Source organism: Lycium barbarum, chromosome 3 (assembly GCF_019175385.1).
Source record: "Lycium barbarum isolate Lr01 chromosome 3, ASM1917538v2, whole genome shotgun sequence".
Classification (NCBI taxonomy): Eukaryota; Viridiplantae; Streptophyta; class Magnoliopsida; order Solanales; family Solanaceae; genus Lycium; species Lycium barbarum.
Window position 1 is genome coordinate 125,192,460 of NC_083339.1, and position 15,169 is coordinate 125,207,628.

General features: G+C 37.2%; 1 protein-coding gene across 1 annotated transcript; it reads right to left on the bottom strand.

The window, feature by feature from the left end:
* Nucleotides 1–69: 69 nt before the first annotated feature.
* LOC132632291 (beta-ketoacyl-[acyl-carrier-protein] synthase III A, chloroplastic-like) lies at nt 70–13,266 on the bottom strand. Its single transcript, XM_060348169.1, has 9 exons — nt 12,880–13,266; nt 11,704–11,889; nt 10,504–10,652; nt 9,029–9,165; nt 7,677–7,782; nt 5,621–5,739; nt 2,564–2,628; nt 2,263–2,485; nt 70–584 (listed from the first exon to the last, which is right to left on the bottom strand). The coding sequence occupies exons 1-9, from the start codon at nt 12,981–12,983 to the stop codon at nt 363–365; spliced, it is 1,311 nt and encodes a 436-aa protein (XP_060204152.1). The 5' UTR covers nt 12,984–13,266; the 3' UTR covers nt 70–362.
* Between the last annotated feature and the right edge of the window lie 1,903 nt (nt 13,267–15,169).

The following is a 15,169-nucleotide window of genomic DNA, read 5'->3' on the forward strand; positions in this document are numbered from 1 at the left end:
AAATCCAATCTGAATGTAAACAAACTGGAAAAGACATAAGCCTAGTGAGCAGAAATTGTAGCCAAAATCTGCAGAATACATGCACTTCAATAATAGTAACTTCAAAATGGGGCAAAATGTTGATAATTTATTGACGTTAGGAAAAATTAATACATAAGATAACCAGCGACGACGAGAGACCAAGAGGAGATTCTGCCATTGAAGCCTACAGAATCAGCTACGACTAAACAAAGGAAAATGCGACCTTATCATTTCTTCTTTCCATCTATGTTTAAGCTCTACTCATACGTTGAGAGGTTTCATTCCTATTCGATTACTGCAGAATCCAGATGCGAGACCAGCCCCAAACTCCACAGAAGTGTTTACCCCCATCTGAGTATTGCAGAGCCCCACGTAAGTCCAGCCCCAAATCCAGCAGCAGCAATGACATGGCCTGCCTGCACTTTCCCACTTCGAACAGCTTCATCCAGTGCCAAGGGTATCGATGCAGCACTCGTATTGCCATAATTTGCTAAATTTGATATGACACGTTCTGATGGCACCTCCAAACGTGTTGCTACTGCATCAAGAATCCTTTGGTTTGCCTGCATGTAGCCCATTGCCAATAAGTTGCTTCTCTTAAGTCAATGCAGGATGATAACTAGTAAGGAGCATTAAGAAACTTTCAGTGAATTATCTCAAGTTGTCTTTGCCAATAAATTGTAAGAAAATCTTTTTTGAAAGGAACGTCGGATTCAAAATGCTCAAAGATTTATCCATGTTATCTTCAACATGAAATGAGTTTCTCTATGTCATACAATGCTAAACAAGCCAATAAAGCAATTGGGATAATCAGAATATTGTGCATCATAGAGATTAAGCAAGGGTTAAGCTAATAAAGCAATCGGAAATATAACCATATTGTGCTTTTACAAACACATGACAGTTTGCAGGTTTGTCAACAAGCAGCTTACTCTTTTCTTTCTTACTTTGTGTTTGTTCTTTTTTCTACTATTTACTTATTTCTTCTTCTTCAATCAAAATACTCATTTTGTGCTACACCAATCATTTTTTCTCCCCCTATACCTCTGTTTCTCTCTTTTAAATTTTTCGTTCTCTTCGTGGTTTAACCTCTCCTGCAATCATTCATAAAGAAAAATCTCTTTTGCACTTCTTCGTCCCCATAACAGGCAACTCATGTAAACTTTGGAGACTATTCTTCTCCTTTTCTTTTCTCTTCTCGGTTATTATTTTATTGCTTGCAATCAGGAAAAGCTTCCAGAAAATGTGTAGCCAATACAAATGACAAGGATGAACATAGTATAGAAAAGATTAAAAGGAAAACACATTTTTACACTTGATTTCCTAATGCATGTGAAATTTACGGGGTCACTTGGTCCACAAATATGCGAGTTGAAGACGAATTTCAAAAATAATGTGCCTCCCCTGAAAAGGATGAGGCGGCAAAGTGTACCTTAACCCAAGTAACTAATGCAACTTGAAAATGAGAATATATGCATAATTTTTATCTATTTTTTTTCTGACTCAGATTCAAAAGTAAATAGGGGAAAGGCGCAGGACAGACGTGCTCTTGTTATCTTGCTCTGGCAGCATCATATTTATGTATATTCTGTTCAAACTTCCATGGTTAGTATATTTGTTCTTTTTGTCCTGCATTTCTCAGGCAGTCATCATACATCCACTAGTAGCTTAGAAAAATAACTCTAATCCCAATCTCATATGCTTTGTTTGATAGAATATAGAGTAATTGTACAATTGAATTTATGTGGTAATATAAGTAAAGGTCGATCCCTTAGGCACGCACACCTTTCGGCATGTTTGAGGTTTAATATGGGCAAACAGGATCCAATATAACTATGAAGTATAATGATAGGAGCACTAACCATGATTTGCATGATACAAAAATTTTGTACTTTTGTAGGTTGAGCTTTATGGTGCCTTTTAAATTGTTTCATCGCTGAGAAATGAGAACAAATTATTATACTTCAAGTTTATTATTCCGGCAATATTTGGGTCAAAATTGTTTTTTAAAATCAGGGTACTTCTTCGTTTAACGGTCGGCATGTTAACAACTGCCCCTGACCGCCTACAAACACGAGGAGGAGGGAAATCAAAAGTATTAGTGCATTTTTTCACTAATCGTTCATAAATGTATTTCATTAGATTCATTCAGTCACAGACATAACAGCTTCTAAGAAAAGGTCATCAATCAATATTTAGGTATGACTGACTCAGTCAAACTTGTGCCAAAGAAAGTTATACCTGGTGGAGAAGCAGCCAATCAATTTCGGAACTACGAAAACCTGCATTCTCTAAAGCTGCTTCAATTGATTGCGGCACAACACGGGCGGCAAATCTAAAGACCTCTTTACCATTCATCTGGATGCAAGAGTAAGAGGAACCTTTTGGTGGAAAACCAATAACAGAGCCATTTGTACCAAATGCATGATCGGTTTCATTCTCTTTGATTGAAGCATTCAAGTGCCTGAATATGAAAACAATCATTTAGTGGCCTCTAAAAGACGAAAGCAGGTGAACTTTTCCTAAATGTTACAGTATATACCTTTGACCTTCACCATCACTATGCAAGTCAAAACCAAATAAACCATCTTCTCCAATATCACAGGCCTACAAGAGTGGATTTATGTAAATTTTGAGAAACTGATATTTGCAAAACAGCATTGAACACAGTCACTAGCTAGGAACAATAACAAAAACCAAGGCCTCAAGAACATGGGTTAACACAAGAAGAAGATGCAAGGTCACACCTCTTCACTAGGGAAAAGCTCCTCAATCAATAGTGCATCTATGTTGTCTTTCAAGCTATGAAGTATATCAAGAGTATATTATAGCGAAGAAGCTTAGATTGGTTGAAGACCCCAACCAGTTATTGATTTGCAAAGATGCAAGAACATTCTCTGTTCTATCGTTGCCTAGCCACCTTCAATCGCCATCAAGGTAAAAAAATACCAAACAGGTAAACTGGGAGTGGTAGGAATTATTAAGCCTATACTGATCTTGCCCTCAGTTATCCATCTTAGTGCACAGATGATCAGGCTTGGAACACACCGGAAAAAAATATCCATGTAGTATGTTGAATCATTTTGAAATAAACGTTAGGTTGGGGAACTGGTCCTAATTGACCATTTCAAAATTTACACCAAATCCAATCAAATTGCAGGTCAGACGGCTATCCCAACAGCATGAGAAATCCTTGGCTGACTGAGACCAATCCCAGGGAGGCACTCTCTAACCTACTTGTCCGGCCTATAAATATCTAACACATGGTCATTACGAACTTAATACACCAACCAAAACATGGTTAACTGGATGGATTAAGCTAATTAAGAGAGAAAAGGGGAAAAAGGAAATGAGTGACATCAACCCCACCGACCACGCCTGAGCTTACAGGTGTGAACAATTGAGGCACCTCCAGCCGCCAGCTCGAAAGGTTGGCCCCACAAACGCAAACCACTGCCTTTAACCAGCCCTTTTATCCAAACAAAATAAAAATTGTTTCTTACTCCACCATCAGCATTTTCTCCACATATTTGTGACGCTCTTATGACTGTCTGTCACCAACCCTTCCCAGAATTCTTGGGAAGTTCAAACCGTTCTGGTCCTCCCCTTGGCTTTTCAACCACTTTTATTTGTGGTAATCCACTTACTACCAGCTGAAGTGGAGAAAATAACATCAAACAATCTTATAACCTATCGTCACATTTTTCGGGAATTCCTTCTGACCAATCACCCTCGTTTAGAACTTGTATTCTCTTTGGTACAAATAGAAGATGTGTAAATTAAAAGGTAGACTTAAGCTTCGCAGAAGCAGATTTAACATTTTATAGAGAAACAAGGAATTACTTAGTTGGTAAGAAATCTGGAGGGAGTAGGGTAACACATAAAACTGCCCAAGATTTCCGCTAGGGGTTACAGCAATTGAGAGTCACTCCGTTGGTCATATGGGTTCTTTGTAGTCATTTCAGTTGCGACGTGAATGTTTCAAATGACTGTGTATTAAAGTTATAGAGACAAGTTTCAAATTTCCTCTTTTCTTTTGTTGACCATAGTAATCACAGAGCAATGTACCAACAACACCGCGTAGAATTTGACTTCTAGACTGCACAGCAGGCAAATCTTTCCATTATGAGATGGTTAAGGCAGTGTACATTTTTTGGGTAAATAATTGGCTGGAGTAGGTCCACAAATTGGTTTTATTAATAACTGAGAAATCCTCGAAGGCCAGTGGCACACGCTCCAAAACTCTGGGGATAGTGAGGCAGTACTTCTACCCTTCTCCACTTAAATACCACACTTTTGTCTATGGCAGGGGAATACATGACATGCGCCTAATCCGCACATCACACATTGCGCTCTCAACACTAGACCAAAACCCTGGGAATGGTCCACAGATAAGCATTTCATGAATAAGAAATTTCAAAAGAAGGTCTGAAAAGCCAACAATAGGAAATATCTCATATTAAAAGTTTTAAAGAAAAATATAAGGAGAAATAAAAAGAGACATGAAGCCAGAGTACTTGACATGAAGCCAGAGTAATTTCAATTGCCTTAGTGCATAGCACCTACTACAACCCCCCAAAATACGAAAGCAAAACAAAGAAAACCAACTTTAAGCTATGAAAGAAAAAGATCTACACATGTATTGTCAAGAATTAGAAATTTCAGAAAAGGTCGGAAAATCAACACATTGGAAATATCTCAAAGTAAAAGTTTTTATATTAAAATATAAAGGGGTAAAAAAAAAAAAGAGAGACATGAAGTCATAGTATTTGACACGAAGCCAGAGTAATGTCAATTGCTTTAGTGCTTAGCACCTACAACTCCCAAAATACGAAAGAGAAAGTAAGAAAACCAACTTTAGACTATGAAAGAAAAAGCTTCACGTTTCTTTTCCTTCTGAAAAAATGTATTGTGTCAAGACTCGTTGCAAACCACACATATTTACACCAGGTGGTCAGTTTTGTGCCCTTCTATTAAGAAGTTGACCCTTTTTGTTAAAATTAGAAAAAGCTTCACGTTTCTTTTCCTTCTCAAAAAATGTATCGTGTCAAGACTCGTTGCAAAACACACATATTTACACCGGGTGGTCAGTTTTGTGCCCTTCTATTAAGAAGTTGACCCTTTTTGTCAAAATTAGACCTGTGGTCTGGAAATTAGTTTTGAACTTTGAACATCAGACCAGGTGGCCACTTTCGAACTTGAGATCACTGGTATATTTTGAAAAAGTGGTCAACTTCTAAATACAAGACCACAGAAGTGGATATTTGTGTAAATCAGCCCTACATAATATTTAAACCAATGCAAATGGAGATGAGGCTGAGACCTTTCTAATTCTATACATGTCCAGTGAATATGAATATCTTCAACCCAACCTCAACCTCAACCTCAACCCCGGTGAAGGAAAAAAATCCTCAAGAACTTCACGAATTTAGACTGCAAGAAGAGTACAGAAGAATATAGTGGTACTTAAACCAGTAAAGAGGATTCACCCCTCTTTTTACTTAATGGGAAAAAAAATTGAGGATAGCATTGGAGAAACTGCAATAACTAAAAATCATACTAATTGATTCTTAAATTCTCCTTTAATACTTTATCATACCTGCACCACTACAGCACCAGCAGCATCACCAAAGAGAATACAGGTCCCTCTATCTGTCCAGTCAACATAGCGAGATAGAGCATCAGCCCCTATTACAAGAACATTCTTAAAACCACCACCTGCAATACAGCGGAATTTCAATATTTAGCAGAACATATATTTATGAATATATAAATCAATACATCATAGTTATGCTGGTATTGGCAATCCAGAAGGGGAGCCTTGGCGTAACTGGTAAAGTTGCTGCCATGTGACCAGGAGGTCACGGGTTCGAGCCGTGGAAACAACCTTTAGCAGAAATGCAAGGTAAGGCTGCGTACAATAGACCCTTGTGGTCCGGCCCTTCCTCGGACCCCACGCATAGCGGGAGCTTAGTGCACCGGGCTGCCCTTTTTTTTTATGTTGGTATTGGCAATCCACTAATATTAAGGCAAAGAATAAAACTTTAAGGCCACTACTCATTAAACCATATTCCCAAAGGATTTATCCAAGGAGTTAATATTTCAGTATCGCTAATATATTTCCAATTCTTTATCTAGAAAAGCTGCCCTCCTATTTGTCTTTCACTCTTCAGTATCCACAAACTGCATGAACGCAACTTCACTTTTCAAGTGTTGACGATAATGATCTATCGTTTTTTTTCTTCACATAACTAGTGATACTGAACGTTAGCAGGACTTTGTTAGACTTACTAATAACATATAAGATCGTTCATCAAACGAGCATTACATCTCCAATTAGGTATAGAGCAGTAAACATTGCCCTCCCGTTTTAGGACTCTACACTAAGAATAAGAGAGCTCATCAATAATCCAGAAATGAGGTATTTGCACCTAGAGGCTGATCAAAAAAAAAATCAGGCATTTGCTTGTTCTCTATTTGCAACTGACGAGTCTAAATTTTGTTCACATTGTTTCTATTAGTCAGATAGTGCACTTCCGTGACTAATCTCTAGGATACGGAGACCGGAGATCAAGCAATTTCCTCAGTAACATGGCAAATCTGATTCTTTGAAGTTCTAGCGCAGAAGCAACATATCTGTACTTCTGAAACCATTAAAAACATCTATTGAACTAGACAATCCTGAGCAGGGTCCTAGAAGTTGAATGGTGAAAGCATAGGACAAACAGCTACCATCATATCACCAAATTCAAGTGAAAAAACAGCAGTGACAAAGAATGGATTTGAAGGAAGAAAAAAAAAACTGGGTAGGCTCGGTATTTAAGTGGGGAAGGTAGAGGGGGGCCCCAGTATCTATCGAGTTTCAAACCGTGCCCCACTGACCCTCGGCGATCTCGGTAACCAAAAAGACACTGGGTAGGTCCAGAGCATTTAGGGAAGAAGTGTGGCCACGCCACCACAGGCTGGACCAAGTAGCCATCCATTGGTGTTGTTTCCACTGTTCTTGCTGGTTAAGCTATGTTGTGTTTCTGGAATATTGATCATTGTTAAATCCTCAAGAAACATTAAACATGTGTATCGGATTCAGCTGGAAAATCGATCTCTCTCCTGGAACATGGACTGCAACGCTGGTCCATCTAGAAGTGTTAAACATCTTTAATTCATCCAATGCAAGTTTTGGAGCTCCCGTGACATTTGAAGGCAATTACAAAAAAAAAAATGATGAAACACTTAAGTTACATATAAGATTTTGCAAGTGAGAAGACAATTGCTTAATTAAAACTCGTCAAGGAGTTAATCTTAGGTAGGAGATCTTAAAATAAGAAAGTGAAGTAATCAGAACAGGCTTTATGGGAAATAGTAGGGGAAATCCTCCAAGAGGCATAACTATCCCAGTTACAACTTGACAGCCAATGCTAACTCATTCTTAGAAAAAACTTAAATATTCTATCTCTCTTCCAAGCCTTAGATCATCTCTAATTAATCATCCAAAACATTGTTTAAGAATCTAAGACAGAGTAAATTGTTTAACCTCAGTTACAGATCACTAAGGTATATCCAGTAAAAGATGATTGATTACCCGGTTCATTCAATCCCTATATGGCAAACTTTACAAAGAACTTAATTATCAAAAAGAAAATTTTACAAAATTCTACCTCTGATATAGCAAGCAGCAGATACCAAACCCAACATGAACCCGCTACAAGCAGCTGTAATATCAAAAGCCAATGGATTGCTTTTGCAGCCAAGTGCTTTTTGGATCTGAGTAAAGAAAAGTACCAAACAAGAATGGATAGAGTCCCCAAGAAAATTCTGAAGAGAACATGATAAAATGTATAATTTGACGGAGCAGTGACTTAGTTAATTTGGGTAAGCAGTTTGGGAAATCAGAATTAAAAAGTCAAGTCAGTTGGAAACGCATGATATAACTAGAGCATTGAAAAAGATAAGAACCAAAATAACTTGAATAAGCAAACACATTCTTTGCAGGAAACAGAAGTCTATTGCGAGTAATTAGAAGGACAAATTAGCAGTAACAACACCATTGCTGGCCAGTCACTTGTGACCAGCAAAACCAGGCAGTTCTGAAGGATTCACCAATTAAATGAGCCAAGCATTTGGCTCAAAGTTGAACTTCTATATGGACTGTCTGATGTAGGATCATGATGGCGGGAAAAGGTTCAAATTAATTTTCCCGAGTAGCAACCTTTTGCCACAGTAATTATCTTACCTTGTCAAAAATAACATGCTAAGATGATGGATCATCCATCAAATGGCCTTTCAATTTGGGGATAGCTCAAACCTTTTACCACACAAAGAGTACAGCTCTCATTACATCATAACTGTATTTTCTTCGTTTCACATAATTTCAAGGAAATGCATGGTGACACTCAAGTATAACAACAATGCCAAAATAAATACTCCCTCCGTCCCAATTTACGTGGCACCATTTGACTTGGCACGGAATTTAAGAAAGAAAGGAAGACTTTTGAAATGTGTGGTCCAAAACAAGCCTTATATAAATGTGTGGTTGTAAATCATCTCATAAAGTTAAATTGTTTCTAAATATAGAAAGGTGACATTCTTTTTGGGGAAGACCAAAAAGGAAATGGTGCCACATAAATTGGGACAGAGGGAGTAGAAGTGTTTTTTTGATGAAGAGAGGGAGTAGAAGTGTTGTCCATGACCTTTAATGAAACACAATTAATTTCAGAAGTTGTCAATCATTTTTTGATATGCATATGAATGAGAAAATGCATAATAAACAACAGTATCATCCACACAGAACTACACATAAATTATGTTCTATAAAGTGGATATAGCAGAAGGCAAAGAGAATAAACGTCTAAACTCAAAAGCTCATGTTATGGGTATGGAATAAAGAAAGCACTATCGCAGGTTCTCTTCTGAATGGTCTGCGGAAGTCAGGCAATACCATTAGAAAGGTGACTTTTGTTGCAGTATCAAATGTACGGAAATATAATGACACTATTCTAGCAAGTTATACCTGCGGAGCACTGCCAAAAAGGTCCTCTGGAGTTGAACTGCATAGCAAAATTAGGTCAACATCATTAGGACCAACCTCTGCCATCTCAAGAGCTTTCCTTGCAGCCTCTGCAGCCAGCTCGGTTAAATTTTCTTTGCCTGTATAAAAGCATATATCAGATTGTGGCTGATTTACATTAAATACAAAAAATTTAATACATTTTTTTCCATCTTTTTTTTTCAATAGAGGTATTTGACCCCCCATTACACAAAAGGCATTTCTGATTTTAAATCATTTACACCACAAACCAATTAATGCATGTGGCTGGTCTTTGCCGTGCCATTCGTGTGTATGCACAAAAATTTAAATGTTGACTCTTTTATTTTTGGAATAAGTAAACAATAAGGTTATGTTCTACAAACATTCAAAGAAAGGAAATTAAAGAGAACACTCACACGCATCATGATTCCTGAAAATATTTGATTCTATAAAAATATGTCAATCTTATCACCTAAATTTGTAGTATGTACAGTAAAATGAAGTATTAAAGAATGGAAAGAAGATCTGGAGATTAATTCCTTTATGTGTCATATGGACAGTGTGGCACGAGAGAAACAGAAGATGTCGTTAAGGAAGAAAGGAGATGATTGCCTCTATAAAGTTTGGATATTTGCAAAGCTTATTTTGCTGGCATAGAGAAAATACTGTGATTAGTCGTCTGAATTTACGGAAGCGCTTGATTCTGTATTAATGTAGCAGATGATGTAATCTTGAACTTTGTAACCTTTTGCAGTAATCTCTAGGTACTGCTTTATCAAAGAACATTTACCTTATCAAAAAATATTCTGAGGAAATGGCTGAAAGGAAATATACCAAAGAAAAAGGATATGCAATTAACAGATTACACTAGGGCCCTCTGAGGGTGCTTTGGCTGGGTACTTTTTCATGTAGTGCTTGTACCAACATTCCTATAAATTTTATTTTAGAAATACGCTTGATGTTTGGGAGGATCACTTTACAAAGAAAATTTATTGTGGCATTTACTACTTAATGTCAATTAGAATTACTATTAATTTGACAATGGGCAGATTATCTTTTTAATGATACTAGAATTTAGGCCGAAAGGAGTTTCAAAGTGCTTTTGATAAAAACTCTAGAACTAAATGTACATCATAATTATTCACCAAAAAGTATTTTCTCATGCTACTTGTTTTTCGGATGCACCACACTCCCAAATGGGGATCAAGTTTATTTATTTTTTTATAACCGACAAATCCCCCAAGGCCAACTTATGCACAGTTCCAAACTTGGTGGATAATGGGCCTGCACCTGTACCCTTTTCCACTTATATACCGGGCTTTTGCGCCTAATCCACACATCACGCGATGCGCAGCTACCACTATACCAGAGCCCTTGGGTGCTTAATTTCCCCCCCTAGAACCTAATACAACAGAATCCAGTCAGTTAACAAGCAATGAACTCAAAGAAAGACTTGCCTGAAAGAATTCTACGGTTACGAATTCCTGTCCGAACAGATATCCATTCATCGTTAGTATCAACAACTTTTGCAAGATCATCATTGGATACTTTTAGAGCTGGTACTGCAGAGCCACATCCTATTAGCTTGCAGCCCCTGTAAACTAGCCTGAACAAGCAAATAAAATATTAAGGTAAGAATGACGGAACACAGATTCAGCTGAAATGCTCTGACACAAACTTGAGCCTGCTTGTTGAAAATCAGAGTTCATTTTTAATATGTCAATGAAATACACCATGATGGCACTCGAATATAACAAAAATAGAAAGAAGTAAACCCAGTTGGAGCCATTGTACCCTCTTTCTTTATATGAGTTTTTCTTTTTCATAATCTCCAGTTGGAATCAATGAGGGAGCTAGAAATTGGCAGAACTTGATAACTTTCTCTACAGGCTCCTTTTCGCAAACAAGAAAATAAAACCCACAAAGGAAATAAAAGGCCTGATTCTACAAGCAGGCATAACTATCCACCAAAACATTGTGCTTTCTCAAAATATAATAGATCCAAGTTTTTGACAGTGGCACCATAGTTCTGCCTTCTCACGAGCTCAATTTGCAGGTGTCCAACCCATACTAGCCAAGTCCATGTCTTCTGTTTCATGTAAACTTCTTTAGTCCCTGCTAATCAAAAGAATTTCATGTGCCCCGCGCTTTGCTCATAGTGCTGCTTCGAAATCTTTGTCTAACTGTGTTTTCAATCTAGAGTAACTTATTTCATAGGTTCTTTAAGATACTAAGCCACCATGCACGATGCAAAAGACTGCTTCACTTGCATATTAGTAAAAATGAGCTCAACCTTACAATTGACAGTTAAAGCACAATCAATCAGCAACATCAGAAACTCACATGTATAGTTGTCCAATTGGTGCAATGGAGCACCAGAATTTGAAAACCACATCAAGATTCTTTGAACGCGAAATATCCCGCGAAAATTTTGATTTAGCATCAAGAAGAACACATAAATCATATTTCAATATATTCCACCATGGATATAAACACATCAAAGCAGGTGGCAAAACTCATGTAACTAATAGAATACAACTTTAAAAGAAAATCAGAAGGAAAAAGGCCACGTGATAATTGTTCAGAATTACACTTGAGAAAATCTTATTAATTAAGATGTTCTGAAAAGAAATCGGAAAGGATGTTCTTTACATTACCTTGATACTCGAGGCTGATCAGTTGAAAGCTTATCTGCGCCTTCAACAGTGCTGGAACACATTACGCTGTTGAAGGTTCCATCAGAGGATGATTGCCCAACCTGAAATACGCCTATAGATGGACAAAATCTCCTCCTTAGAGTAGGCGCTGCTGGTGTAAGAGTAGGCGCTGCTGGTGTAAAGAACCTATATTCATTCGTCATTTACATGTACCAAAAACTCAATAACCCTCAAACAAATACCGATAAACAACATAACAAAGCAGAAGCAGAAAATATGCTCAACATTTTGACTTGATGACGTAAAAGCGGGAACAAAGCATTATAAGATGAGATTGTTTTACTAAAGCATATCACAAGTAAAAGCCTTGAAAACTCATTAGATACATTACCAGGGGTAGAAGAACTTTTTTTGGTAACTACTCTGAATATTACCATAACCAACAACACAAACAACTACAACATACCCAGTGTGGTCCCACAAGTTGGGTCTGGGGAGGGTAAGATGTACGCAGACCTTACCCGGGAGGCTGTTTCCGATAGACCCTCGGCTCGAAAGAAAAGACAGTGATGTGACAACAAATATCAAGGTAAAAAGCATGGTATCAAGAGAAATATGGCAACAAAAATAGCACGATAAAAAGCAAATGAGGTAACAGATAGTAATACACATTGAAGAAACGGCACAACACGCCTACTACCTATTACTACTATGGAGACCACCAGGCTACCTACTAACCCTCTAGCCTAATCATCGACCTCCACACCTTTCTATCTAGGGTCATGTCCTCAGTAAGTTGTAGTTGTGCCATGTCCTGTCTAATCACCTCCCCAGTTCTCTTTCGGCCTAACTCTACCCGTCCTACCTCCTATTATAGCCAAACTCTCACACCTCCTTACTGGCGCATCCACACACCTCCTTCTCACATGCCCGAACCATCTTAGGCTCGCCTCCCTCATCTTCTCCGCCACGGGCCCCGTATAACTTCGTTCCTAACCATATCCCTCCTAGTAGCCCACACATCCATCTTAGCATCCTCATCTCAGCTACACTCATCTTCTAAACGTGAACTTTCTTGACAAACCAAAGCACAATTAACGAGTTAAAACACGAATTAGGCATATAAATCCTGTTCAGATCTCGGATCAAAGGTATAATAATAATAATAATACTCACAGATTATGAGTAGTAATTCCAACCCTGCCAAGTACTTGATGACGTTCAGTAAGACGGTGTTGCAAGGACAATGTAGGACCCGCAGCAATGGTGGTGTTCGCCATCTCAAATAAAATACAAGTCAACAAACAATTAGCTGTACAAATTTATGGGTTTGGAAATGCAAGAAATATAAGAGAGATGGTGACGGGAGAACTGATGAGGGGAAACAAAGTTGTGGTTATCTAAGTATTTCCGTCCATGTGTAGAATCAAATGCATTGGTTTGCAGTTGAGGGCTGTTTTCATAGATATCTCCGTCCTAAAACTCTCAAGGTGGGTTGCACGATTTTCGTTTGTTTGATGGGAATATCGTTTGATAGGTAGTAATAGACTAATAGGTTAGCGTATCTCTATTTCACTCCTCTTTTTTGCTTGTTCCATTTTACTTCTCTTCTTAGCTAAAAATAGATACTCCAAAATTATTTATTATTTTAGAAAATCAACATATAATAAGAAAATAAAGAAGAGTATCGAGTCTTGTGATTTTAAATTAAATATATTTGAAATGTATCAAAATATTTTTTAATCTTATATTCTTAAATATATCATGAAGTTGGAATTAGAGAGTTACCAAAATAAGAAAAATTGTACTCCCTCCGTCCCATAATAAGTGTCACCAAGACATAAATTGACTAATTTTTTTTTTAATTCTACCCTTAGACAATAAAGTAACTTCTAAATCATGATTGAAAAAGTCACGTGGTAACTTGGTATTGTTGGATTCCAATGTCAAAAGGTTTACTCCTTATACATTCTCTAATCAAAAGGTAAAAGTAATTTATTTTTATTATATAAGGGTAATTTGATAAACTTCACATTGCATTATTATTTTTTAAAACAAACTAAACAGAAAAGTAAGACAAACAAATTGAATCGGAGAGAGTATCTTTTTCCATCTTTACCCTTTTTAATAAGTATGGGGAGAGATTAATATGATAAAAAAAAATAGAGTAAATTAAACTTAGATTAAAAAAATAAATAGAATAAATTTAGTTAGTGTGGGAAAAATCATGACAAGTAATATGCGAGAAGAGAGTATTAATTCGGCACCTTTTATGAATGGCCTGGGAAATGACTGACTTCTATTTGGTTCAGTTGGTTTGGGCCTTTTCTGGACTTGGATCATAAATGGTCAATCTGGTTAATTATGTAACCAATTTCCTTTTTGCTCAAAATGTGACATTTAATTTCAGTCAGGTTGTATATAGTATAGATCTGAACTAACCTACTCAAAATACTATAACTCCTAACGTTGTATGCATTCCTAACGTTAAAGTGTAAGCATTTGAGCCGAAAGATACACTATTTCGACCGTCGTATATAAATCATCTTCAATGTGTGCCTAACAATATGATATTCCTTTTTCAAAACAAAAAAAAAAAAAATCACATTCATCAATTCTATATCACAAACAATAAATACGCCACATGAATAATGTGCAATTAAGCATCTATTACTTTAGAAAAGAGAAAGACTTGTCATCGCTAAATGTATATACATAGGTGACTGCTTGATCCGGCCAATGAGAGTAATTTTTCCGCAACCTCAAGCAGATATATACAAATCAACTACGTTCATGGTAGACAATGTGCTCTTGGAGAGATGGAGGATATCACATGTTACACCCCGTAGTTTCATGTTAGAATGCGTTGTAAGTGAATCAACATGAGCCGGAGAGGTTAAGGACCTTTACAAAAATAACGATATGTTAAAACAAGTGCTAAGAAGTCTCGTGAGGGTTGGAGGTTAAATGAATCAAAGATGTTATAACCCGTACTTTCGGGGTAAAATAGGAGAGTTTAATATTCCAATGAGGTCGTGTGTTAAGGTGTTTGAAGTGTTCAATAGTCATATGTTAAATTTTGAAGTCAAACGAGTTGTAAAACAAAGTCGGCAAAAACTGTTGCAAGTTACGTTCATAAGTTAACTGAAATTTGGGTCTGACATCACTGAGGGTTTCTCTCAATATACTTAGAGTTACGGGATGATCCACCCACCCAATTGAAGGTCTACGAGTCGAGTTTCTAAGACATTAAACCATTCATCTATACGACGTCGGAGTAGAGAGATATTTGCGTTTTCAAGTGACCGCGCAGGCAGCCCCTTTGGGACCCACTTGAGGCGGTGGAAGTTTCTAAAATTGTATAAAACGATTAGACTTGATTATTTCCTCATTCATCACTAATTTCAGATCCTATACATCTCTAAACTCTCTCTAAGTGGTTCCATATCACTCGAGAGCTAAATCA

Bases quoted from the DNA above. Each gene is read 5' to 3' on its own strand.
- LOC132632291 (XM_060348169.1), bottom strand. From the start codon at position 12,983: ATGGCGAACACCACCATTGCTGCGGGTCCTACATTGTCCTTGCAACAC. The intron at 9,166-10,503 runs GCAAGTCTTTCT...GCTTTTATACAG, and splicing joins TAACCGTAGAATTCTTTCAG to GCAAAGAAAATTTAACCGAG. The intron at 2,486-2,563 runs GTATATACTGTA...TTTCATATTCAG, and splicing joins AGTGATGGTGAAGGTCAAAG to GCACTTGAATGCTTCAATCA.